This window comes from Filicampus tigris, chromosome 6, assembly GCF_054856515.1.
Source record: "Filicampus tigris isolate MCC_2025a chromosome 6, RoL_Ftig_1.0, whole genome shotgun sequence".
NCBI lineage: Eukaryota > Metazoa > Chordata > Actinopteri > Syngnathiformes > Syngnathidae > Filicampus > Filicampus tigris.
Window position 1 is genome coordinate 28922214 of NC_141222.1, and position 19200 is coordinate 28941413.

The 19200-nt window shown below is 52.5% G+C and overlaps 1 protein-coding gene across 3 annotated transcripts; it reads left to right on the top strand.

Moving 5' to 3' along the window:
- Positions 1-168: 168 nt before the first annotated feature.
- Positions 169-17349, top strand: capn9 (calpain 9). Of its 3 annotated transcripts, none has more exons than XM_086034572.1 (19): positions 169-291; positions 5102-5171; positions 6541-6659; positions 7991-8124; positions 8932-9100; positions 10295-10464; positions 10737-10814; positions 10984-11144; positions 12330-12487; positions 13077-13285; positions 13827-13863; positions 13955-14035; positions 15220-15277; positions 15356-15420; positions 15535-15603; positions 16080-16158; positions 16636-16752; positions 16860-16918; positions 17063-17349. In XM_086034572.1, the coding sequence occupies exons 1-19, from the start codon at positions 184-186 to the stop codon at positions 17087-17089; spliced, it is 1968 nt and encodes a 655-aa protein (XP_085890698.1). In that variant the 5' UTR covers positions 169-183; the 3' UTR covers positions 17090-17349. The 3 variants fall into 3 exon arrangements, with proteins under 3 accessions (XP_085890698.1, XP_085890697.1, XP_085890696.1); XM_086034571.1 differs by lacking the exon at positions 169-291 and adding an exon at positions 3081-4040; XM_086034570.1 differs by lacking the exons at positions 169-291; positions 16636-16752 and adding an exon at positions 3740-4040.
- The last annotated feature ends 1851 nt before the right edge of the window (positions 17350-19200 follow it).

Here is a 19200-nt window from a genome sequence, read left to right on the forward strand (position 1 = left end):
AGATTTTCAACAGCCGATGCAAGATGTCTTTTAACGGCAAAGTCAAGCCAAACATACCCCCCCCCCGTTCCCAGCAGGCCCACTCAGTTGAAACGAGGCATTGTGATGAATATTGCGCTTGTGGAATATGAGTTGAGCAGCAACATTTTGAGCCATCTCAGAGGGCGGCCATGTAGTCGCGTGATGTGGACCGGAAATGACATCACAGTTGCGCGGGACTCAGCTAACCACCAATGGCGGCTCGGCTCCCCACTTTGCCTGTTTTTGAGCCACTACGAAGCCCACAGAGAGGTAAGCCAACCTTAGTGAAGCAAGCGATACGAACACTGGTTTGGGACCTGTAAAAAAAAAATAGAAAATAAAGATTTTGAACATTTAGGCAGAGCTAAGTAACGTGACCAGGGTGGGATGGGTCGTACAAACGGTTTTGACTGGCGTTTCCGTTCGCAGAAGCAAAAAGGGTGTGAAGAAGTACGACAAAAAGAAGCAAGGAGCCTACACAATGCACAACATTACTACATGCATCCCAAGAACATAAAACACACATTAGTCATGGCCAGGTAGCGTTTCGCCGTCTTCAAAATCTCCGCGCCTCACGCTTGCGTCCCTTTCGTCAAACTAGGTGACGTAACTCCTGCCGATCAACAGGAGCCACTCGATGCAAGCCTCAAATAGAACGCCAGGGGGCACTGTCATCTCTATTTTGGACTGATATATAATTGATCGAATATTGTTTGGGTCGTTTAATTACCTGACACGTTTCGCCTTGTTGCTTCCGCCGTCATCAAAGTGTCTGATGAAGTCAAAAATATCGATAACAAAGAAGACAAAATGAACTGAACACAACCAAAGCGGCCAGTGTCCTGTTACTCCCATGATGTCAAAAAAGGAGCATTGATTGTGGTATTGCCGTGAAATTCGAGTCACGACGGCTGAACTCCGTCCGGGACGCGGCCTTGCAAGTGATCACGAGGTCATAACACTGTGCAGTAGTCATATTTTTTCACGGCTTGCTCTAAAACGAGTCCCCCCAGCAGATGGCGCCCTTTCTTCAGTCGAAGCTCTTTCTTGAACTTTGGCTCAGGGATTCGTGACCTAAGTTCCCAAATCAAGTCAAGATTTGCTTGATAGCCCTGATGGTACAAAAGCGGAACTCCTATTTTTTCCCCTCTTGTACTGTGTCCACAAGCTTTTTACCATTAGAGAGTGCCCCCGTTCTCAAGCTGGTTTTGGATAATCACTCATTTCGCCGGAGTGCGGGTCAAGAGGAACGCAAAAGATCCAGCAGATTGCGGAGTTGCAGGAAGCTCAAAGAGTATCAACCGGGGGCGTTACCGGGAGGGGCAGTGCCCACCCACGGACTCGCTTTGCCCACCCAAAGACAACTGCATGTAGTTCTGATGAATGGGATATAAAAAAATCAAATGGACTTTTATTGGTTTATTCCAAATCACAACAACGAAGGGGAAAACAAAGCACGTTTTAAGGTGCAGTAGCCCTACGCTGGATTTGGACCCACTTGTAGCGCTTTTTTGCCCCCCCAGGTAAGACGAACGCCCACCCGCACCTGGCGTCCGGGTAACACCGCCGCTATCAACTACTCTAACTTTTGACGGCTTCACCGCGGAAGCTGCGGCGCGCCGCTTCCTGTTGGTGTTCGGTAGGACTCGGCGCATTCCTGCCACGCCGCATTCCACGTGCTTAGCGTAGGCTCGGCGCGCCTTTGTTAGCGCTCTTAGTGTCACTTGGAATGAGCGCAAAGCTGCAAAATTGGGCACGTGTTAGCGCTCCCGTTGTCTTGTGACAAGCATGTTGGCAAAAGGAAGACTTAATTCAAAATAAAGGTCAGAGTGCTACAATGGCGCAACGACTTTTCAACAATGAATGATTAGCAAATGAGTTGCTAATTGTCTTTGAAAATGGTTTACATTTCATTCCCCATACCCGCAGCGTGCTTCCGTAGAAGACAGAAGTACGAGGCTGCCTAGTTTTTGCCTTGAGTTCCGCTTGCTTAAAATGCAAATCAAGCCAAGCATATATATATATATATATATATATATATATATATATATATATATATATATATTTTTTTTTTCAAGAATATGTTCCCAGCAGGCCCACCGCTTGAAGCGGGGCATTCGGATCAATATTGCGTTTGCGGAATAAGGAGTTCATCCGCCCGTTTTTAGCCATCTGCGCCATTTTGTCTTCGCGTCGACCGAAAATGACACCGCAACGACCAATCACAGCTCAGCTTCAGAAAACAGGTGGGCCGTGATTGGTGGTAACCGGTGACAAAATGGCCGCCCCCACAGATGGCTCAAAACACAAACCCAATGTTTGCCCTGTTTCAACTAGTGCGCTTGCAGAGAACATATTCTTGGCCTTTAACGTTGTTGCCGGTGTCGTCCCCTGACACATTGTTGGATTGCCGTGAGGGGGGGGTGGGGGATATCATGGCAAGGCTCGGGAAATCAACATCCAAGTCGGGCGCGCGGCGGGCTTTGCTCGCCGTAGCGGCTCAAGTCTCCCGTCGAGACGTCGGCGGATGGTCAACGCAAACGATTTGCGCCTCCTGCCGTCGTTGCCTCGCCCGTCCGTCGCTTGACGCGTCGGCAGGCCGACGGGGAGGCCAAATCCTCGTCAAGAGCAATCCGGTCAATCAATCGCAGCATTTGCGGCCATGCGGCGCGACGCACTCACCCGTGGGAGTGTACTTTATTTCTGGCGGGGGTTTTTTTTTTTGTTTTATTTTTTCCAGAAGACAAACAAGTGCAAATATCACAAACTTGCTGCTTTGCCAGGGCCGGAGAGAAAGGGGGGGGGGCCTTTTGGGGATAAAGTTTGCTTTGCCGCCTTTCGCCACCCCAAATGAGCAAAAATGGCCATTGCGCCTCGTGACCGCCAGCAACCAAAAGTGCACCGACCTGTACGGCCACATAAGCGCTGACACATTTGACGACACCAGTCAGAAGTGCCTCCCCCCCCCACTCCCCGCTATCTTGAGCATTTGGGAAACACGCAAAGAATGAGCATTCCGGCGCGCCGGAAACGCCTGCTTTTCGCCTGCTTTTCGCCTGCTTTTCGCCTGCTTTTCGCCTGCTTTTCGCCTGCTTTTCGCCTGCTTTTCGCCTGCGCGGGATGTCGCGAGCGTCCGAGACGCTCCAAGTCCACCTGGGCTCGCGTATCCGCGCGTCCAAATGAGAGCCAGGGTATGCCATTGTAGAAACGCAATGAAGATGTGGACTCGGGAGGTTCGCGCCCGTCAGCGTCAAGATAGCGTCGTCGGTGGCCGAGCCCCCCCCCCCCCGCAAAAAAGCAAATAAAGCTCAACTATTGCAACAATTCCCACAGTCTTCCAATCCTGATTCGCCCTGACGGGTTTCTGGCGAAGGCCGCCGTTATTCCGGACACATCGGACGCTCCGCACGGGCGCTCGGACACACGGTGGCGCGCGATTCCCCGTTGAGTGTCGTTTGACGGTATCGCTCATCGGCGTCGGTACGGGGTACGCGCTCACGAGCGAGTACTGGCTGGTAACGTCGTGCCGAAAGCAAAGCGTTGAAAGGGAGGAAGGCAGATTGGGAATTTTCCGTGGATGGGATTTCTCACAAGCGGGCGAGCGACGGCGACACGCGAACGGGAGGCAATAAGTCAGTCCGCGTTGTTGACAATGGCCTCTTTGTGCTCTTTGGCCTCCATTCCCGAGTCGCGGAATGCGGCGGGGCGAGGCCGCAGAGGACAAACCCGTTTGGCGGGAGGGGCGAGCAACCCCTCGCGGACGACAGACGGCGGCGCCGCGCCGCCGCGCCTCACTTGTCCTCCGCCGTCCTGCCGCCAGCATCATGCCCGTCCGCTCCGCCGCGGCGGGGGGCCGCGCCGCCGTCCACACGCAGATGGACGGACGCTCCTTCGAGCAGCTGCGCCAGGAATGCCTGCAGAGGCGCGTCCTGTTCGAGGACCCCGACTTCCCCGCGCAAGACTCGTCGCTCTTCTTCAGCCAGGCCGTTCCCGTCCGGCTGGAGTGGAAGAGGCCCACGGTATGTATTTGCATCAAAGACGCCGGCGAGGCCCGAGGCTGGCGCGCGGTTGTCAAGGTTGAGGAGGCGCCTGCGTGTGTCGCGTTCAAAGAAGCAATCTTGTTGCGCGTGAGCGTTTTGGATGTCGCCCGACACATCAAAGACGCGACTCCCGCGCCGCGCATCACACGCGCACGGCAAAGACATAACTCGCGAATGTCGCAGCGCGCGTCAAAGACACGAGCGTTGCGTCCGTCTATGCTTTGCGTGTCGGTCGCATCAAAGACACAACTGTCGCGCGCGTGTTTGTAAGCGCTTCCGTGGCAAACACAAGGATTGCGTGCCTTGCGGCCGTGCCTTGCACGTTGTCAAAGACGCCCGTTGCGCCAGGCGACCGTTGCACGCGTGTAAGTCTTGCGTGTCCGCATCAAAGACGCGCCCGCTCTCCGCGTCGTCGTTTGCCACATGACACATCAGAGCCGACGTTTGCTTTCGTCACATCAAGCGCAAATGTCACGCAAAGTCGCATGCGTGCGTCTGTCTTGTATGTCACACGGTGCATCAAAGACACCTGCGTGCGCGTGTCGTTGTTGAGCGCGCGACGCACCCAAACCCTTCCTTGGCCGTATGCGCGCTTTGTACGTCGAAGGGCACGTCTCGGCGAGCCGTTGCAAGCGTGTGTGGATTGTGCGTGACGCGATGCATGTTGGCGGATTTTACAGCAGCAAGGACGCACACGACGGCGCGCTTGGCGAAGCCGTCTCGCAGGACAAGTGCGTTGCTCCTTGCGAGTGCTGCCATTGGCTAAGGGGTGTGTTGCGCCTCCACTGACTTACTAGGCACACGCATGCACACACCCCACCGAGAAATCAGTAGTGTGTGCGCGCTTTGAACGATAAGATCGGAATGTGAACGCACCTGCCAGCTGACAGGCCGACTGAACCCGTTCTCTTTGTTCTCCTCCCCGTTCTCCTCGTTCTCCTCATTCTCCTCATTCTTCCTCTTGACGCCTCCTCTTGACTGTCAATGGACACGCCCCCCCCCCGCCGCCCCACCTCCCTCCCTCCATTTTGTCTCCTCAGGAGCTGTGCGCCAACCCCAAATTCATCGTGGGCGACGCCCATCGGACGGACATCTGCCAGGGACAGCTGGGTACGTACGCAAACCTACTCACTGGCCCGACTTCACTCCGGCATCACGTAGCGTTTGTGTGAAGAAAAAAAAAGTGCTGCACTTGCCCCGTTGACGTTTTCGAGCCCATACCGGCCCATATCTCGTGGCGAGGCGGGAAGACGGACGTCGGCGCAGGGAGGCGGGGCTGCCTTCGTTGAAAATATAGAAAAGATTCCATTTCAAAAACACCAAAACAACGACAAAGGCGTGTGGGAAAAAGTCAAGATTGGATTTTAGGTGCCACAATTGATCAAACGAATCGATCGCAATTTTGATCATGGATGAATCGTTGGGACGCCTCGTTTAATTGGCAGCCGTCCAAATGCTCACAATTCCCGACTCTCAACTTGAAATGTTCCGTTCTCCCCCAAAGCCGCCTGCAAACGTCTGCTTTTACTGTGGGAAACGATAAGCTCCGTTTTTGCCCGTTTTCTGGCATGTTCGAGACCACGCCGGTGCTGAATCGCAATTTCTCTTGTTTGCGCATTTTCGACACTGTCAATTTGAAATAATGTCCAGTTTTGGAATAAAGCGGCGGTTTGGTTTTTTGCTTCGTTAAATCCGATTCATCGACTGACACGATAATCCAGTGATGAATCGCTTTTCTCCCCAAATCATTTGTTGCAGCCTGAGAAAACTCCAGGCCAACAGAGAAGCTTTCATCATTTCAACTCTATTCCCTTCCGCTTCTCCGAGGTCGGGGGGCAGCGGCTCGAGCGGGGAAGCCCAGACTTCCCTCTCCCCGGCCGCATCTTCCGGGGGGCGTTCCCATTCCAGCCGGGAGACAGACGTCTCTCCGGCGTGTCCTGAGATGGACAAAAAGGCCCGCCTTTGGCTGCTTCACCCCACTCTTATTCGGCAAAGGCGACATTTGTCGGAATGCCGTGTTTCGACCCGTCAAGGCGCATGGAACATATTGCCCAGAATTTGAGGGGCTTGACCTCCGCTTTAACTTGACTACGCGGTACTCCTCCACAAATAGTCCATATGCAGCATGAAGAAAAGCAAACTAGTCAAAACTTCAACTTCCACCCCAAAAATGAAGGAAAACTACAGCCAACTTAACTGTTTGTGTGTGCAAACAAACTTGCTTTAACAGTAATTCAACTTCAAAAAGGTCCGAAAGTAACAAGCCTGCGAGTCAGTCACACATTGTCACGTGGGCTGGGCACAGTCCCGCCCCCTTCCACGTGGGCCCGTGTGGCCGATAAGGTCCATCTTTTTGACGTCTGGCGAGCGTTCCGACTTTTGAGCGCCATCTTCGCTCAAAACGCTCGTTCGCTACGTGGCGGAATCAAAGTGGCGCTTGGCCTCTCAATGCCCGCGTGCGCTCGTGTCCCCCCCGCAGGCGACTGCTGGCTGCTGGCCGCCATCGCGTCTTTGACTCTGAAGAAGGACGCTCTGGCCCGGGTGGTCCCCCACGACCAGGACTTTGAGCACCGCTACGCCGGCATCTTCCACTTTCAGGTGGGTGCCGTCCCATTTCCCATTTTGCTTCCACCAAAGTACGTCGTCCTCCATTTCGTGCTCTGCGCAAAAAGATCCAGCCTTCCGCAACAAAGGCTTTGAACCATCCAAAACGTACCATACGCGCTGACTTTTGCTTTTTCCTCGTACGTGAAAAAAAAAGGAAAAAAAGTACCATTCAAGCGTGGCACAAAACGGCTAAACAGCAAATCAGCATGGAGTGCAATCGCTCCTTTTTCCCCCCGCTAAAATCAACTCACTCCAAATTTCAATTCTTCAATTCCTTTTTTTTCTCTTGCATGACTCTCCAAATAAAAAGCAAAACAAATAGGAGGCCTGCTCACATTGGCAGGCTACACTGAAAAAAAACAACTTGTTTTTGGGGCTCGCCTGATTAAAATGTCTTCAAGAAGCACATTTTATTCTTGCGGAAAACCCGAGAAAATTCCACCTGAAAATTGGGAAAGTCAACCTAAAGAATGTTTATTTTCAGCATCGGGACCCGGAAGAAGCGCGCGGCTAAGCCACGTCCGCCATCTAGTGGTGGGAGGTGATATGACAATCCCGTCACTGCACAGCGGACGGGGCCCAAAGCGGAAAAGCAAAAACCTGCGTATAATCGATGCCCGATCAATTGCATGCATGGGGATGTAACGTTTCACTCAATTCCATTTGATTTTCCATTTTCAGTTCCCGATTTTCGATTTTTTTTTTTCCCCAATTGCTCCCGTGCCTGTCTCTGCGCACTCGTGTGTCGCTGCAGCCATCCGCAAACGCAATACGCGTTGATGTTTGGACATTGAAAATGCATGGGCTATGCATCTGGAACGGAAAAACGTTTCAAGGCCTCGCTTTCTAAAGGAATCTAAGCGACTCGGGGTGTTTTTTTTCGATGAACGGATTCGATTCAACACTCGTAAACGCCCCTTTGACGTGGGCTCCAGGCCACCCCGGCGACGAGCCAATATCCAATGTGCCGTATATGTGTACGTGGCTGTGCGTCCAAATGATAAGGTGGAATTTTTCATTGGAAGCGCAGCCGTAGATGACGAGGCCGGCCGGCTCAAACGTGTATTGCGCGAGGCTTTTATCGGTCAAAGTGGAAAAACCGAAAAAAGCTCAAGACACGTTTTGGAAACGGCCATCCCGGTTTCCAATTGTTGGCCGATTCGTAGCGAATCGGCATCCCCGCGTCGGAATCGCAGCTGTCCCGCCGCGTCCTTCCGTTTGTCCCGCAAAAGCAAAGTCTTTGTTTTTCTGGCAAATTGCATTTGCGGCTTAAGAAAGAGCGCCCGCTTATCGATCGCTGGCCCTTTGCCCGCCCGTGTCAGTTTTGGCAGCACAACGAGTGGCTGGACGTGGTGGTGGACGACCGTCTGCCGTCGGCGCGCGGCCAGCTCATCCTGCTTCACTCGGCCTCCAACAACGAGTTCTGGAGCGCCCTGCTGGAGAAGGCCTACGCCAAGTAAGCGCCCGCCGGAAAACCGCCGGGGGGCAGAGTCTCGTCCCGCCCGTCGGCTCTTTCCAATCGGCTCCCGTGCCGACCCGCGACGACCCCCGCTCCGCTCTTCCGCCTTCTCTCCTTCCGGCTCACGGCCGTGCAGTCAAATCCAAAGAAATTCATTTCAAATCAAATGGACTCTCAACTTTGTTGCAACCTCCTTAAGCATGTTTGTTGAACAATGTTTCAGGTTTGCATAATGTTGATTTTTTTTCTTTTTTTTTTTGACAATATATATCGCTGTACTAAAATTGTAACAAAAAGTCGAGGGAGCACCCGGGCTTGTCAGCATGTCCTGAAAAGGAGAAATGAAAACTTCAACAAATAGCGCCATGTATTTTTCCACGCCACATCAAAATGACGCAAATGTTCCGCACTCACGTATCTCTGTCGGATTTGCGCAACGGCTTCATTGTCGGCCAGCAAAGGCCGATATTCCTCCAAAAGCCGAATATCGGTGCCCATAATCGCCCCGTCCCGAATCTTCCCAGCCGCCGTTTGACTCCAAATGGTCCGGTTTCAGCCTCTCCGATTTCCGTCGTCCTTTCGCGAAAGCCAACGGATGATCTCTTTCAGAATAGGACTTTTGCAAAAATGTCGGCCGAGGCCGTCCGCCACCGACTCGGGATCCCGCTGGCGTGATTTAGCATTTTGCTCGGCTCCGGCTTGGCCGCCGTCCGTTTGAACGGCGAACGTCCGGAACGAACGGCGGACGGGGAAAGGTGGGTTCCGCCGGTGGGACGAGCCCACGATTGGCGTTTCCCTCCGCAGGCTGCACGGCAGCTACGAGTCTCTGAAGGGCGGCAGCACCATGGAGGCCATGGAGGACTTCACCGGCGGCGTGGGCGAGATCCACCCCACCAAGAAATCCGACCTCAAACTCTTCGCCGTCATGAAGAAGGCCCTGGAGCGAGGATCCATGATGGGATGCTCCATCGACGTGAGCCTTTACACGACAAAAAACACCATCAGGTTTTCCATTCGTCAACCCCGGCGGCTCAACCATCTACGGGGCGGCAACGCGCAAGTACGAAATGAATGAATACGCCGCTAAGAAGCGTCGGAGCCCCAGTCAGAGCTCTTGATGCCGCGCCCCTTGAAGCCGCAGATCCACATAGACATAAACACGGCCGGTTTATTTCTTGACATTCGTCCTTCTTGATCTTTTCGAGGTACAAGCCTTCATTGGTTGACGATCACATGAATTGGCAACTCTTAGCTCGCCGACATTTTCAGCTGTCGCTTCAGCCTTGGTCAGACACGTCACGCTTCCGCAAAAAAACACACGCTCGGCTCGGGAAACCTTCCAATTACAAATAGCATTCATCAAATGTATATATATAGACGTTGAAAATTGTCTGAACAAAAGAAGAAGACAAGATGAACGTTACAACGCTAATTGACAACAATTAGCCGATAGACCCGCTGTTATAAAGTTCAAATTGTCCAAATACTCTTTTTTTTGGTTCACAGTAAATCTCCGACCCAAAGGGGAAAAAAAGGATTGAGAAATATACATATGTACCCTACTGTATTATATTGTCTTATTCACACACACACACACACAAAAACAAGTGCAACTCGTTATATTCCAAGGGCGCCGTCCTGTAGCAAGCTTATGATAGTTCATGAGAAATTTTGAAGTGAATTGAAAAAAAAAATGAGAATGCTTTTGAAAAAAAACAAAAAACAATTTTTGTTAAAAACGGCAACTGAAACTACATCTTAGTTGTGGTTATTTGTATAAGTGTATCTAGAATTAGATTGGAAATATCAATCTCATACGTGAGCTTTGGGGCTCCGTTTGAAATGTATTCCATGTGTTCATTTCCGTATTGAAATAAAATTGTATCGTATTGCTGCACGCCAGAAGCAAACTCCGGTTTGACAATTGTAGCTTACTTTTGACTTTTTTACCTCTTGCACTCGACAAATGCGCCATACATGAAGAAAAACTCAAACGAATAACGTTAACGACCAAAACAAACCAAAACAGCCCCCCCCCCCCCAAAAAAGAACCAACTTTTTGTCCAAGCGCAAACTACTTGAATGCACAAACCAAAAACAAAGTCTGACGAGAAATCTGAAATGATGAGCAAAATGCTAAAATCCTGACGTGTTTGTAAAATTGCAGATCAGCAGCTCGGCCGAGTCGGAGGCCAAGACCAGCAGCGGCCTGGTCAAAGGTCACGCCTACTCCGTCACCGGCCTGCAGGAGGTCAACTGCAGAGGTCAAAAGGTCAAAATGGTGCGCGTGAGGAACCCCTGGGGGCAGGTGGAGTGGAACGGACCCTGGAGCGACGGGTAGGGCACCCCAAAAACAACACACGGACACAACAATACGCGCCCACCGCCATGCGCGCCACGGCGCCCGCCCGCCCGCCCGCCTTTTTTTTGAGGACAAGCGCGCTCAAAAATGTATCGGTTGGCCGGTTATGTCCCGAATGTCCAAAGAAAGTGCGTCTTTTTTCTTTTTCTTGAAATGGACGACGCGGCGGGCAGAAGCGAAGGGCGCGCCTCCGTTGGCGTGATTTGCATGTTGCGCTTTGCGATTTTGTGTTTTGTTTCGCCGGCAGTTCCCGCGAGTGGGACTACGTGGACCAAGCGGAGAAAAGTCGAATTCTGCAGCACTCCAGCGAAGACGGCGAATTTTGGTCAGTCTTGCACTTTTTTCGCACTTGTTCTTTGTTGAATTTTGATCATCGTTTGTTAGAATTGCTATGAAGCGCCAGTCTGCGATTACTTGTTCGGGGGATTTACCAAAGTAGCCTATATATATTTTTTTCTCTGATTTTTTCTCTGATTGGCGTTAACTGCGCTCAGGATGACGTTTGAGGACTTCAGGTCCAACTTCGACAAGGTGGAGATCTGCAACATGACGCCGGACGCGCTGGCCGACAACACCGAGCGCCACTGGGAGGCGCAGTTGTTCGAGGGCCGCTGGATCTCCGGCTCCACCGCCGGCGGCTGCAGGAACTTCATTGGTGAGCTGCCGCCCCAAAGCGCCCCAAAGCGCCCCAAAGCGCCCCAAAGCGCCAAAAGGCCGGTTCCCAAATGTTGGGGGGGGGGGACGCCAGACCCGAGCGGCCTGAGCGCCTGGACTTGCCACAAAAACTTGCAAAAGACTCCGCTCGACTTGGACTTGAGCGGGCGAGCAAATGAATCACTTGGCTTGTCTTTAACTTTCAAATGGAAGACATTTGCATTTGGTGCGGAAGAAGCGTCGGCTTCCAAACATCCATTTGGCTGCCGGCTTTATTGTGACATTATTTTAACGGCGAGGTTATTGTCGCTCAAGTGCGGAAGTCAACCCAAACGCGTTTTTTTCAAGAATATGTTCCCAGCAGGCCCACGAGTTGAAACACGGCATTCTGCGTCGTGTTTGTGGAATAAGTGTTAATGCGCTCATTTTTAGCCATCTGTCTGCGGGGGCGGCCATTTTGTCACTTCTGCCGACACACGGCCGCTCACGATGACCAATCGCGGCTCAGTTTCAGAAAACAGCTCCGCCGTGATCGGTCGTCGCGAGCGGCTGTGACGTCCTTTTCAATCGGCAGAAGCGACCAAATGGCCGCCCCCGCGGATGGCCGAAAAGAAATGTTTGCCTTGACTTCCCCTTTAACAAAAAACAAGCCCCAAAAGTGCAACTAAGATTGAAAAAGCATTTTGATGAACAAAATCAAATGGAAAAAAAGTGCTTTGCAATGAACCAAAAGTAACTGAAAGTGCATCTTACGTTTATAGAACTAGATGTACTCCCTTGAAAATGTCCTTTTATGACAAACGATGCTTACGTACGTAACTCTTGAACATATTGCCATAATGTAGGCCAAATGTTAAAAAAAAAAAAAAGACTTTATCTTTTTGAACTTGCACATGCGCAGATGAATACCCCGTGGCATTATGGGGGGGAAAATGCTCCCTTTTGAGCCTTTAGCCTACAAGTATGTCCAAAACGGAGCTCCAAATACAACGTACGTACTTGCCGGTCAACATTTTCGGCAGCTTCCGTAGAGTCCCTTTTGCATTTCTTTGGTGCATTGAACTTGTCGCGCTTTGACTGGGCTCGCTCGACGTGGAACGGGGGGTCCCCTCGACTCGCTCGCTTTTCGCCAAAGTAACTTGACTTGCGACCCGGGGCCTGAGCGTTGCCGCGCCTGCTTCGGCAGACACCTTCTGGACCAACCCGCAGTTCAAGCTGGAGCTGGCGGACGCCGACGACGACGACGACGTCTGCAGCGTGGTCATCGCGCTGATGCAGAAGAACCGACGGCAGCTGAGGAAGGAGGGCGCGGACCTGGAGACCATCGGATTCTCCGTCTACGAGGTGTGGCCCGTCGATCGTCGACCCGTCGATCGCTTCGCTTGCCGGAAACTGGGCCGCGGCCGGGGGCCCGGTTTCCGCGGCCGGGGGCCCGGTTTCCGCGGCCGGGACCCGCCCCCCCCCCCCCGATCTCGGTCACTTTCATGCGAATGCCGGAAACGCCGGGGATGTAACGTTTCACTCAATTCCATTTGATTTTCCATTTTCAGTTCCCGATTTTCGATTTTTTTTTTTTCCCCAATTGCTCCCGTGCCTGTCTCTGCGCACTCGTGTGGCGCTGCAGCCATCCGCAAACGCAATACGCGTTGATGTTTGGACATTGAAAATGCATGGGCTATGCATCTGGAACGGAAAAACGTTTCAAGGCCTCGCTTTCTAAAGGAATCTAAGCGACTCGGGGTGTTTTTTTTTCGATGAACGGATTCGATTCAACTCTGGTAAACGCCCCTTTGACGTGGGCTCCAGGCCACCCCGGCGACGAGCCAATATCCAATGTGCCGTATATGTGTACGTGGCTGCGCGTCCACTCTTTGGATGCGAGGGATCGAAAGCTTGATTGTACGTCATCCGTTTTGGACCAAATGTGCTTCAGGCTCCCAACAACGGCGAGCAGCAGGGCAAAGATTTCTTCCGCACGCACGCGTCCAAAGCTCGCAGCAAGACCTACATCAACCTGCGCGAGGTGTCGGGGCGCTTCACGCTGCCGCCCGGCCGCTACCTGCTGGTGCCCACCACCTTCCAGCCGCACCGCCAAGCCGACTTCCTGGTGCGCGTCTTCTCCGAGAAGAAGGTGGCCGCCCTGTGAGTGCCCGCCTGCCCTCCGATTGCGCTTGGGTTCGGGCTTCATTTTCTTCCGCTCGTTCGCCAATTGTGTGACAAAGCTAATGACGGGAGGACATTGTGCTGCGTTCAGCTGCGTGCCAAATGCGCAATTCCTTCTGACGTTCACTTGGAAAAAGTGTATTTCTATGTAAAACAGATTGTTTTGTAGCTACAATCATCAATTGATCGTGCAAAAAGGTGGATATTATTTCATGGGAATGAATCAACCATTTCTTTCCCAAAAAGAAAAAAGAAATACATCCTCAACGTGTAAGTACAATTGCTTGGAAGTTGTTGTTACTTGCTGCAAAAGCAACAAATTATAAGTACAAATAAAAAAGTCCACTCGACTAATGAATAAATAAAACGCATATTACAAACGTTTTTTTTTTTTTTTTTTTATGAAAACATCAACGCGTTTTCTGGGAGGGGAAGGGACGGACGGGATGAATGCACCAAATGCATTTTTGGGATCGTCTAAATGAAATGGAACGTTTGTTTGTGTGTTTGTGACGGGCAGGGAGATGGGCAGCAACGTGGACGCCGACCTGCCTGAGGTGAGCGCGTCGTCCGCGCGGCGATCGCCTGGCGCTGCCGCCGCACTTTCATTGGTTGACCCCGCCCCTCACCCCCACCCCCCCCGCGCAGCCTCCGCCGCCCAGTGCTCCCGAAGATGAGACGGATGAGGAGAAAGGCCTCAGGAGACTCTTCCAGCAGCTGTCCGGATCGGTGAGTCTGCCGCAGGCGCACGCTTGAGTCACCTGGGGGGGGGGGTCTTTTGGGGGGGGGGGCATTTTGGGGCCGAACGATGAATCAAAATCATTGCGATGTCACGCAAAGCAAATTGCAAAGGCTGCAGGCCAGATGATTGAGGCCACGGTATTTTGTTGGCATTTTTCTGCTCATTCTTTTCCACAAATTTGTCCACAAAATACAACGAATGTTGCTCAGTGTTTTTTCGGGGTCGGAATTGTAAAAACGCGCGCGCTTTGTTGCGCGGCGCACCGCATGAGTTAGCCTCGCCGGCCGCACCGCAAACGGCCGCCTCGGTCGGTCATCTGCGTCACTTTCAATGGAAGGAAGGAGGGCTGCAAGGAACGATGACTTGAACGATCATTATTGGCCCGATTCATTGATGAAACAGATCCAATGAAAACATGCTTTGTTTTCAATGAAAAAAACATGTTTTCATTGCGAAAGGGGCCGTCGTTGCAAAGCGGCGGTGCAGATGACGCGCAAGCGGACTACTACGGTTTTGGTCCATAGCGTCTTTGAAAATCGGCCAAAGCGTCGATTGTACTTTGTCTCTTTCGAAAGCGGACGTTTGCAAATGTTTTATTTGGGAAAAAAACCCCACAAAAGCATCAGTCCGCCTGCAGAAACGGGAGAAGCCTCAGCGCCGAGAGGCTGAAACGGGTCTTCTCTCCACGATGAACCGATTCTCAAAAGTCATCGTGATTCATTTGATCCTTGATTCGGCGTTGCTTCGCATTTTGCCACTAAAATCGCACCGACGTCCACGCGCAAAAACCACAACACCGACGGAAACGTACAAGTTTCGTTATATCGTAAAAAAAAATAATAATAATGATAATGATAATAATAATACATGATGATAAAAGGATGACAAAAGTAAACAAGCATTGTCGCGTAAATGATACGGGACGGCAAAGGAAACGCCTGCTCGTGGGCATGGTTGAAATGTCTTTGCCAAGATGGCCAGCGCGGCGGCGAGCTCCCAAGCTGCGGTGACGTGAAAGGGAGCCTCCATTCCGCGTCGCCCGGCCCGGCAAGCAAAGACGGCGGGGCGGGTTCCGAGTGACGCTCGCATACCAAATTGGATGTTGTGATTTTTGCTCCAATCTGCCATGGGATGATTTTCTCCTGAAAGGTGTGCAAACGTTTGTGCGCAGGACCGAGCCATCTCCGTCAGGGAGCTTCAGCAGCTGCTCAACGGCGTCCTCGGCAGCCGTACGTCCGCGCGCTGGCGGCAGGCAGGCAGGCCGGCCGGTCTCCCGTGACGCCGGTTCAGGGTGTTTGTGTCCTCAGGAAAGGAGATCCAGTTTGAGGGCCTGAGCCTCCACACGTGCCACAGCATCATGAACCTGATGGACGTATCCTTCCTGGGCCGGGGGCCGGTAGGCCGCCCGGACGTAGAGTAGGCGCCGGCCATCGCTGGCTCGCTGGCTCGCTGGCTCGCTTGCTCCCTTGACTCGGCCGGGCGGCAGGCGGACAACACGGGCAAGATGGAGTTCCAGGAGTTCAAGGTCTTCTGGGAGAAGATGAAGAAGTGGATCGTACGTGAGCAAAACAAAACACAAAACACGTGAAAGGTGCCCGGCGCCGGCGGCGGATGCTGACCGTGTCGCTGGCGCTTTGCCGCTTTGCCGCTTCCTCTTGGCCTTCCGCTCGTGCGGCTCCTTTTCGCGCTCCTTCCTCGACCTGTCTGCTCCTGGCGGTTGTCTTTCTCCTCGTGGCTCTCGTCCTTCTGCGTCCTCTTGTCGTCCTTGCGTTGATTGTGCTTTTGCTTCTACTTCTGCTTCTTCTGCTTCTTGTTCCTGGGGCTCTATTCCGCCTTTTGGTTCTGCTCCGTCTTTTTTCTTCTGGTGCCTCTTCTTGGTTGGGTTCCGCTTTTCCTTCTGCTTCTCCTCTCTGGGGTTCTTCTTCTTCTTCTTCTTCTTCTGCTCCTTCTCCTGGTTGTCTTTTCTTTCCTTTGCTTCTTCTCCTGCTTTTGCGTGCGCTTCTTCTTTTCTTGGACCCGTGTCGGTTTCAGATGCTCTTCCTCTCCTTTGACACGGACCGCTCGGGCAAGATGTCCTCCTACGAGCTGCGCAGCGCCCTCAAAGCCGCAGGTGAGGCCTTTCCCCGGACGGATTAAATACATGCTGCTCGCCCCGTCTATTTCCCAAATGTTCCCGTCATCGGTCAAGCGTCGGCAACGTCGCAGGCGCGTGGACGGAACGCCGGGCCCCGGGAATGGATTTGCGTATGTTGCGCTGCGCTAACTTGACTCGCGGCCCCGGCAGAGGAAAAAGGCCCGGGCGGGAAGCCCTACAAATGCCCTGGGAAACCATTTCAAGAAAAGGGCGGGACTATCCGGCCGTCCCGTTTCGCACCTTTGCTCCCGAGTTTGGGCTGGACATTGGCCAACGTCTCCGTCAAGTGGATGAAAATCCATTCTTACTCGGCCGGTGCAATGTTAATCCAAACGGTGCGATTGGACACGTCCGGCACAAAAGAATTGGCGGCTTCGTTGCACTCGTCCTCCTTGCTCCGTCTGTCACGTCGTCCAATGCGCGTTGCGTGCGTGCGTGCGTGCGTGCGTGCAGGCATGCAGCTGAATAACGAGTTGCTGCAGCTCCTCGGCCTGAGGTTTGCCGACGACAAGTACGCCATCGACTTTGACGACTATCTCACCTGCATCGTCCGCTTGGAGAACATGTTCCGTACGTCCCGCCTCGACAAGCGCGCTCGCGCCGCGGCGGCGGCGGCGAGGCCGCGAGGACGAGCGGCCGTCAATTGTTTGTTTTTGGGGTTTTTTTCCCTTCTTCAGGAGTTTTCCAGGCCATGGATGAGCACAACAAGGGCCGCATTCGAATGAACATGTTGCAGGTAAGCTCTCGCAAGCGCCAATTGTGGCCGATCCTCCCTCATCGCGGGCGGGTGAGGAAGGGGTCCATTTTTCCATTTGATTGGCTCCTCCCAGCCTCCCTCCAATGTTTTGCATTCAACCTCCCCTTTGCTTCCCTCGGCCAGTTTCTGATCCTGTCCATGAACGTGTGAGGAGACGCCGCGAGCAACGCGGAAGCCGGCAAAAGAACAAAAGTTGTCCCGTCCTCCTCAAAGGCGGACATCCTCAATCAATGCGTGTTCTTTCTTTGTGTCGCAAACCTTCTTCTAGTCTGTCCGCTGCAGGGCAGAAACGGAGCAAATCGTGTCAGGTGTCGGTCTGAAGACTTAAACTTGCTGTTGATCGCTACCTTTTGATTTCCTCTTCGTCACCGCAACGAACCAATGATTTGTGAATAAAGCTGTGAAATCTTTGTCGTGATTTGTCTTGTTTGGTCTTTGATCCCTTTGATCTCTTCGCCAGTTGCGGGTGGCACGCATCGTTTGTTTTTTTGTCCTCATTGATCCTAAAACAGTAGTCAAAGTATCAGATGACATTAGTCATGACTTTCCTTATGGCGCCAAAGTCATGCAATAAGGCCCTAGAAGTTTTAGCTTTGGAAATGGCATAATGCGAAACGCAGACCGTGGCGATAAGTGACGACGCGTGTGGACTTTGAGCTGCGTGGGGGGGGGGGACCAGTCCAACGTGATAGACTGGTGATAGTGCGCGGTACACTAGGTTTGTCCGCGGTGACCGTGCCGACGCGTCTTTGATCCAGAAGAGAGGAGATGGCCCGGCCGTTCCCCCCTCCCTCGAGTTGTTTCAATCCGAAGTAGCGCTTCCCTTGCACTGACACTTTATTTTTCGCGTCTTGGATTGAAACAGTCACGGCGAAGAAAGCCACGCGTCGAAGCTCTCCGATCCTTTTGGAATGATGTTTCGATCTGCCACAGGGGCGTAAATGTACGTTAGTTGTCCACTGGGGGGCGCCTGTGCCTATTTAATCCAATAGTCTTAAAAACACTGGCTTTTTGGGGGGGGGTGTTTGTTTGTTTGTTTTTGTTTGTAAGTTTGTTTGTTTGTTTGTTTTACAGTGCAGTTTATTGAATTTCCGCTATTTGTGGTCCGGTGATGTGATGGGCACCTTCCACCATTACACCAGAATGGGGGGTCCGTCTGCCGCTAGCGGTGTTCCGAACACTTTTTTTTTTTGGAATCTTTTATGGCGCGCAGCGAGCCTTTGGGACAATTGAGTTGCAGTGGCCACGTTGGACTTTGCTTTCGACTGCAGGAAACTGCGGAGCCAGTTTTCACTGTAGCAGTCGCCCGCCATGAAATGTAAGGGACGGAGAGCTCCCAACAGGTGCATTTTGTTCCTTTCAATTGAAGCAGGATTGTTCCCATCTGCATTGACAGCGCCAGCACCAGCACCAGCACCAGCACCAGCACCAGCACCAGCAACATACCCAACACTACTGGCGTCACTCAAGTGATGCAGTTCTGCGCTTGCCGAAACCTGGCTGGCTGATGACAACATCGACGGACTGAGATTGTCTGTTGACTTTGCGACCCTATTTTTGCATACAACTGCATCACTTGAGTGACGCCAGTAGTGTTGGGTATGTTGCTGGTGCTGGTGCTGGTGCTGGTGCTGGTGCTGGTGCTGGCGCTGGCGCTGGCGCTGGCGCTGCCAATGCAGATGGGAACAATCCTGCTTCAATTCAAAGGAACAAAATGCACCTGTTGGGAGCTCTCCGTCTTCATTTCATGCCGTCATGCCGGGAACCGCTACAGCCGGGTAGCGAGACTAATGGGTGGGCCGGGAAAAAAATCACGGAGGGCCTGAATAGTTTAGCATATCAAAAGCGTCGCATCCAGGAGAAGTTGTCGTCTCGACCGGTTTTTCCCGCTTGCCCGTCGCCACGGCAACAGGGTGCGATGCTGCTGAGTCCATTCCAAAATGGGAGAGGCAGCCGTGATTCAGACGTCGACTGCATCGAAGCGAAGTGCTTTGCATTTTCAACACGCGTGGGCGTGACCTCAAGCGGGATTGGCCAAAGTCCCAGGAATGGGACCAGACCAGTTGGGGCAATGTCAAAAGGCCTCACCTCACACACATGTCTTTGGCCTCTTCATTCCGCGCGAGAGCTGTGACGTGTTCAACACACCCGGAATAGTTTTCATTTTGACAACCCCCCCCCCCCCCCCCAAAAAATGTATTTCAATTCAGGTTTATCCGTTGTCCCATTCCTCATTACATAATAGGTTCGTTTAAAAAAAA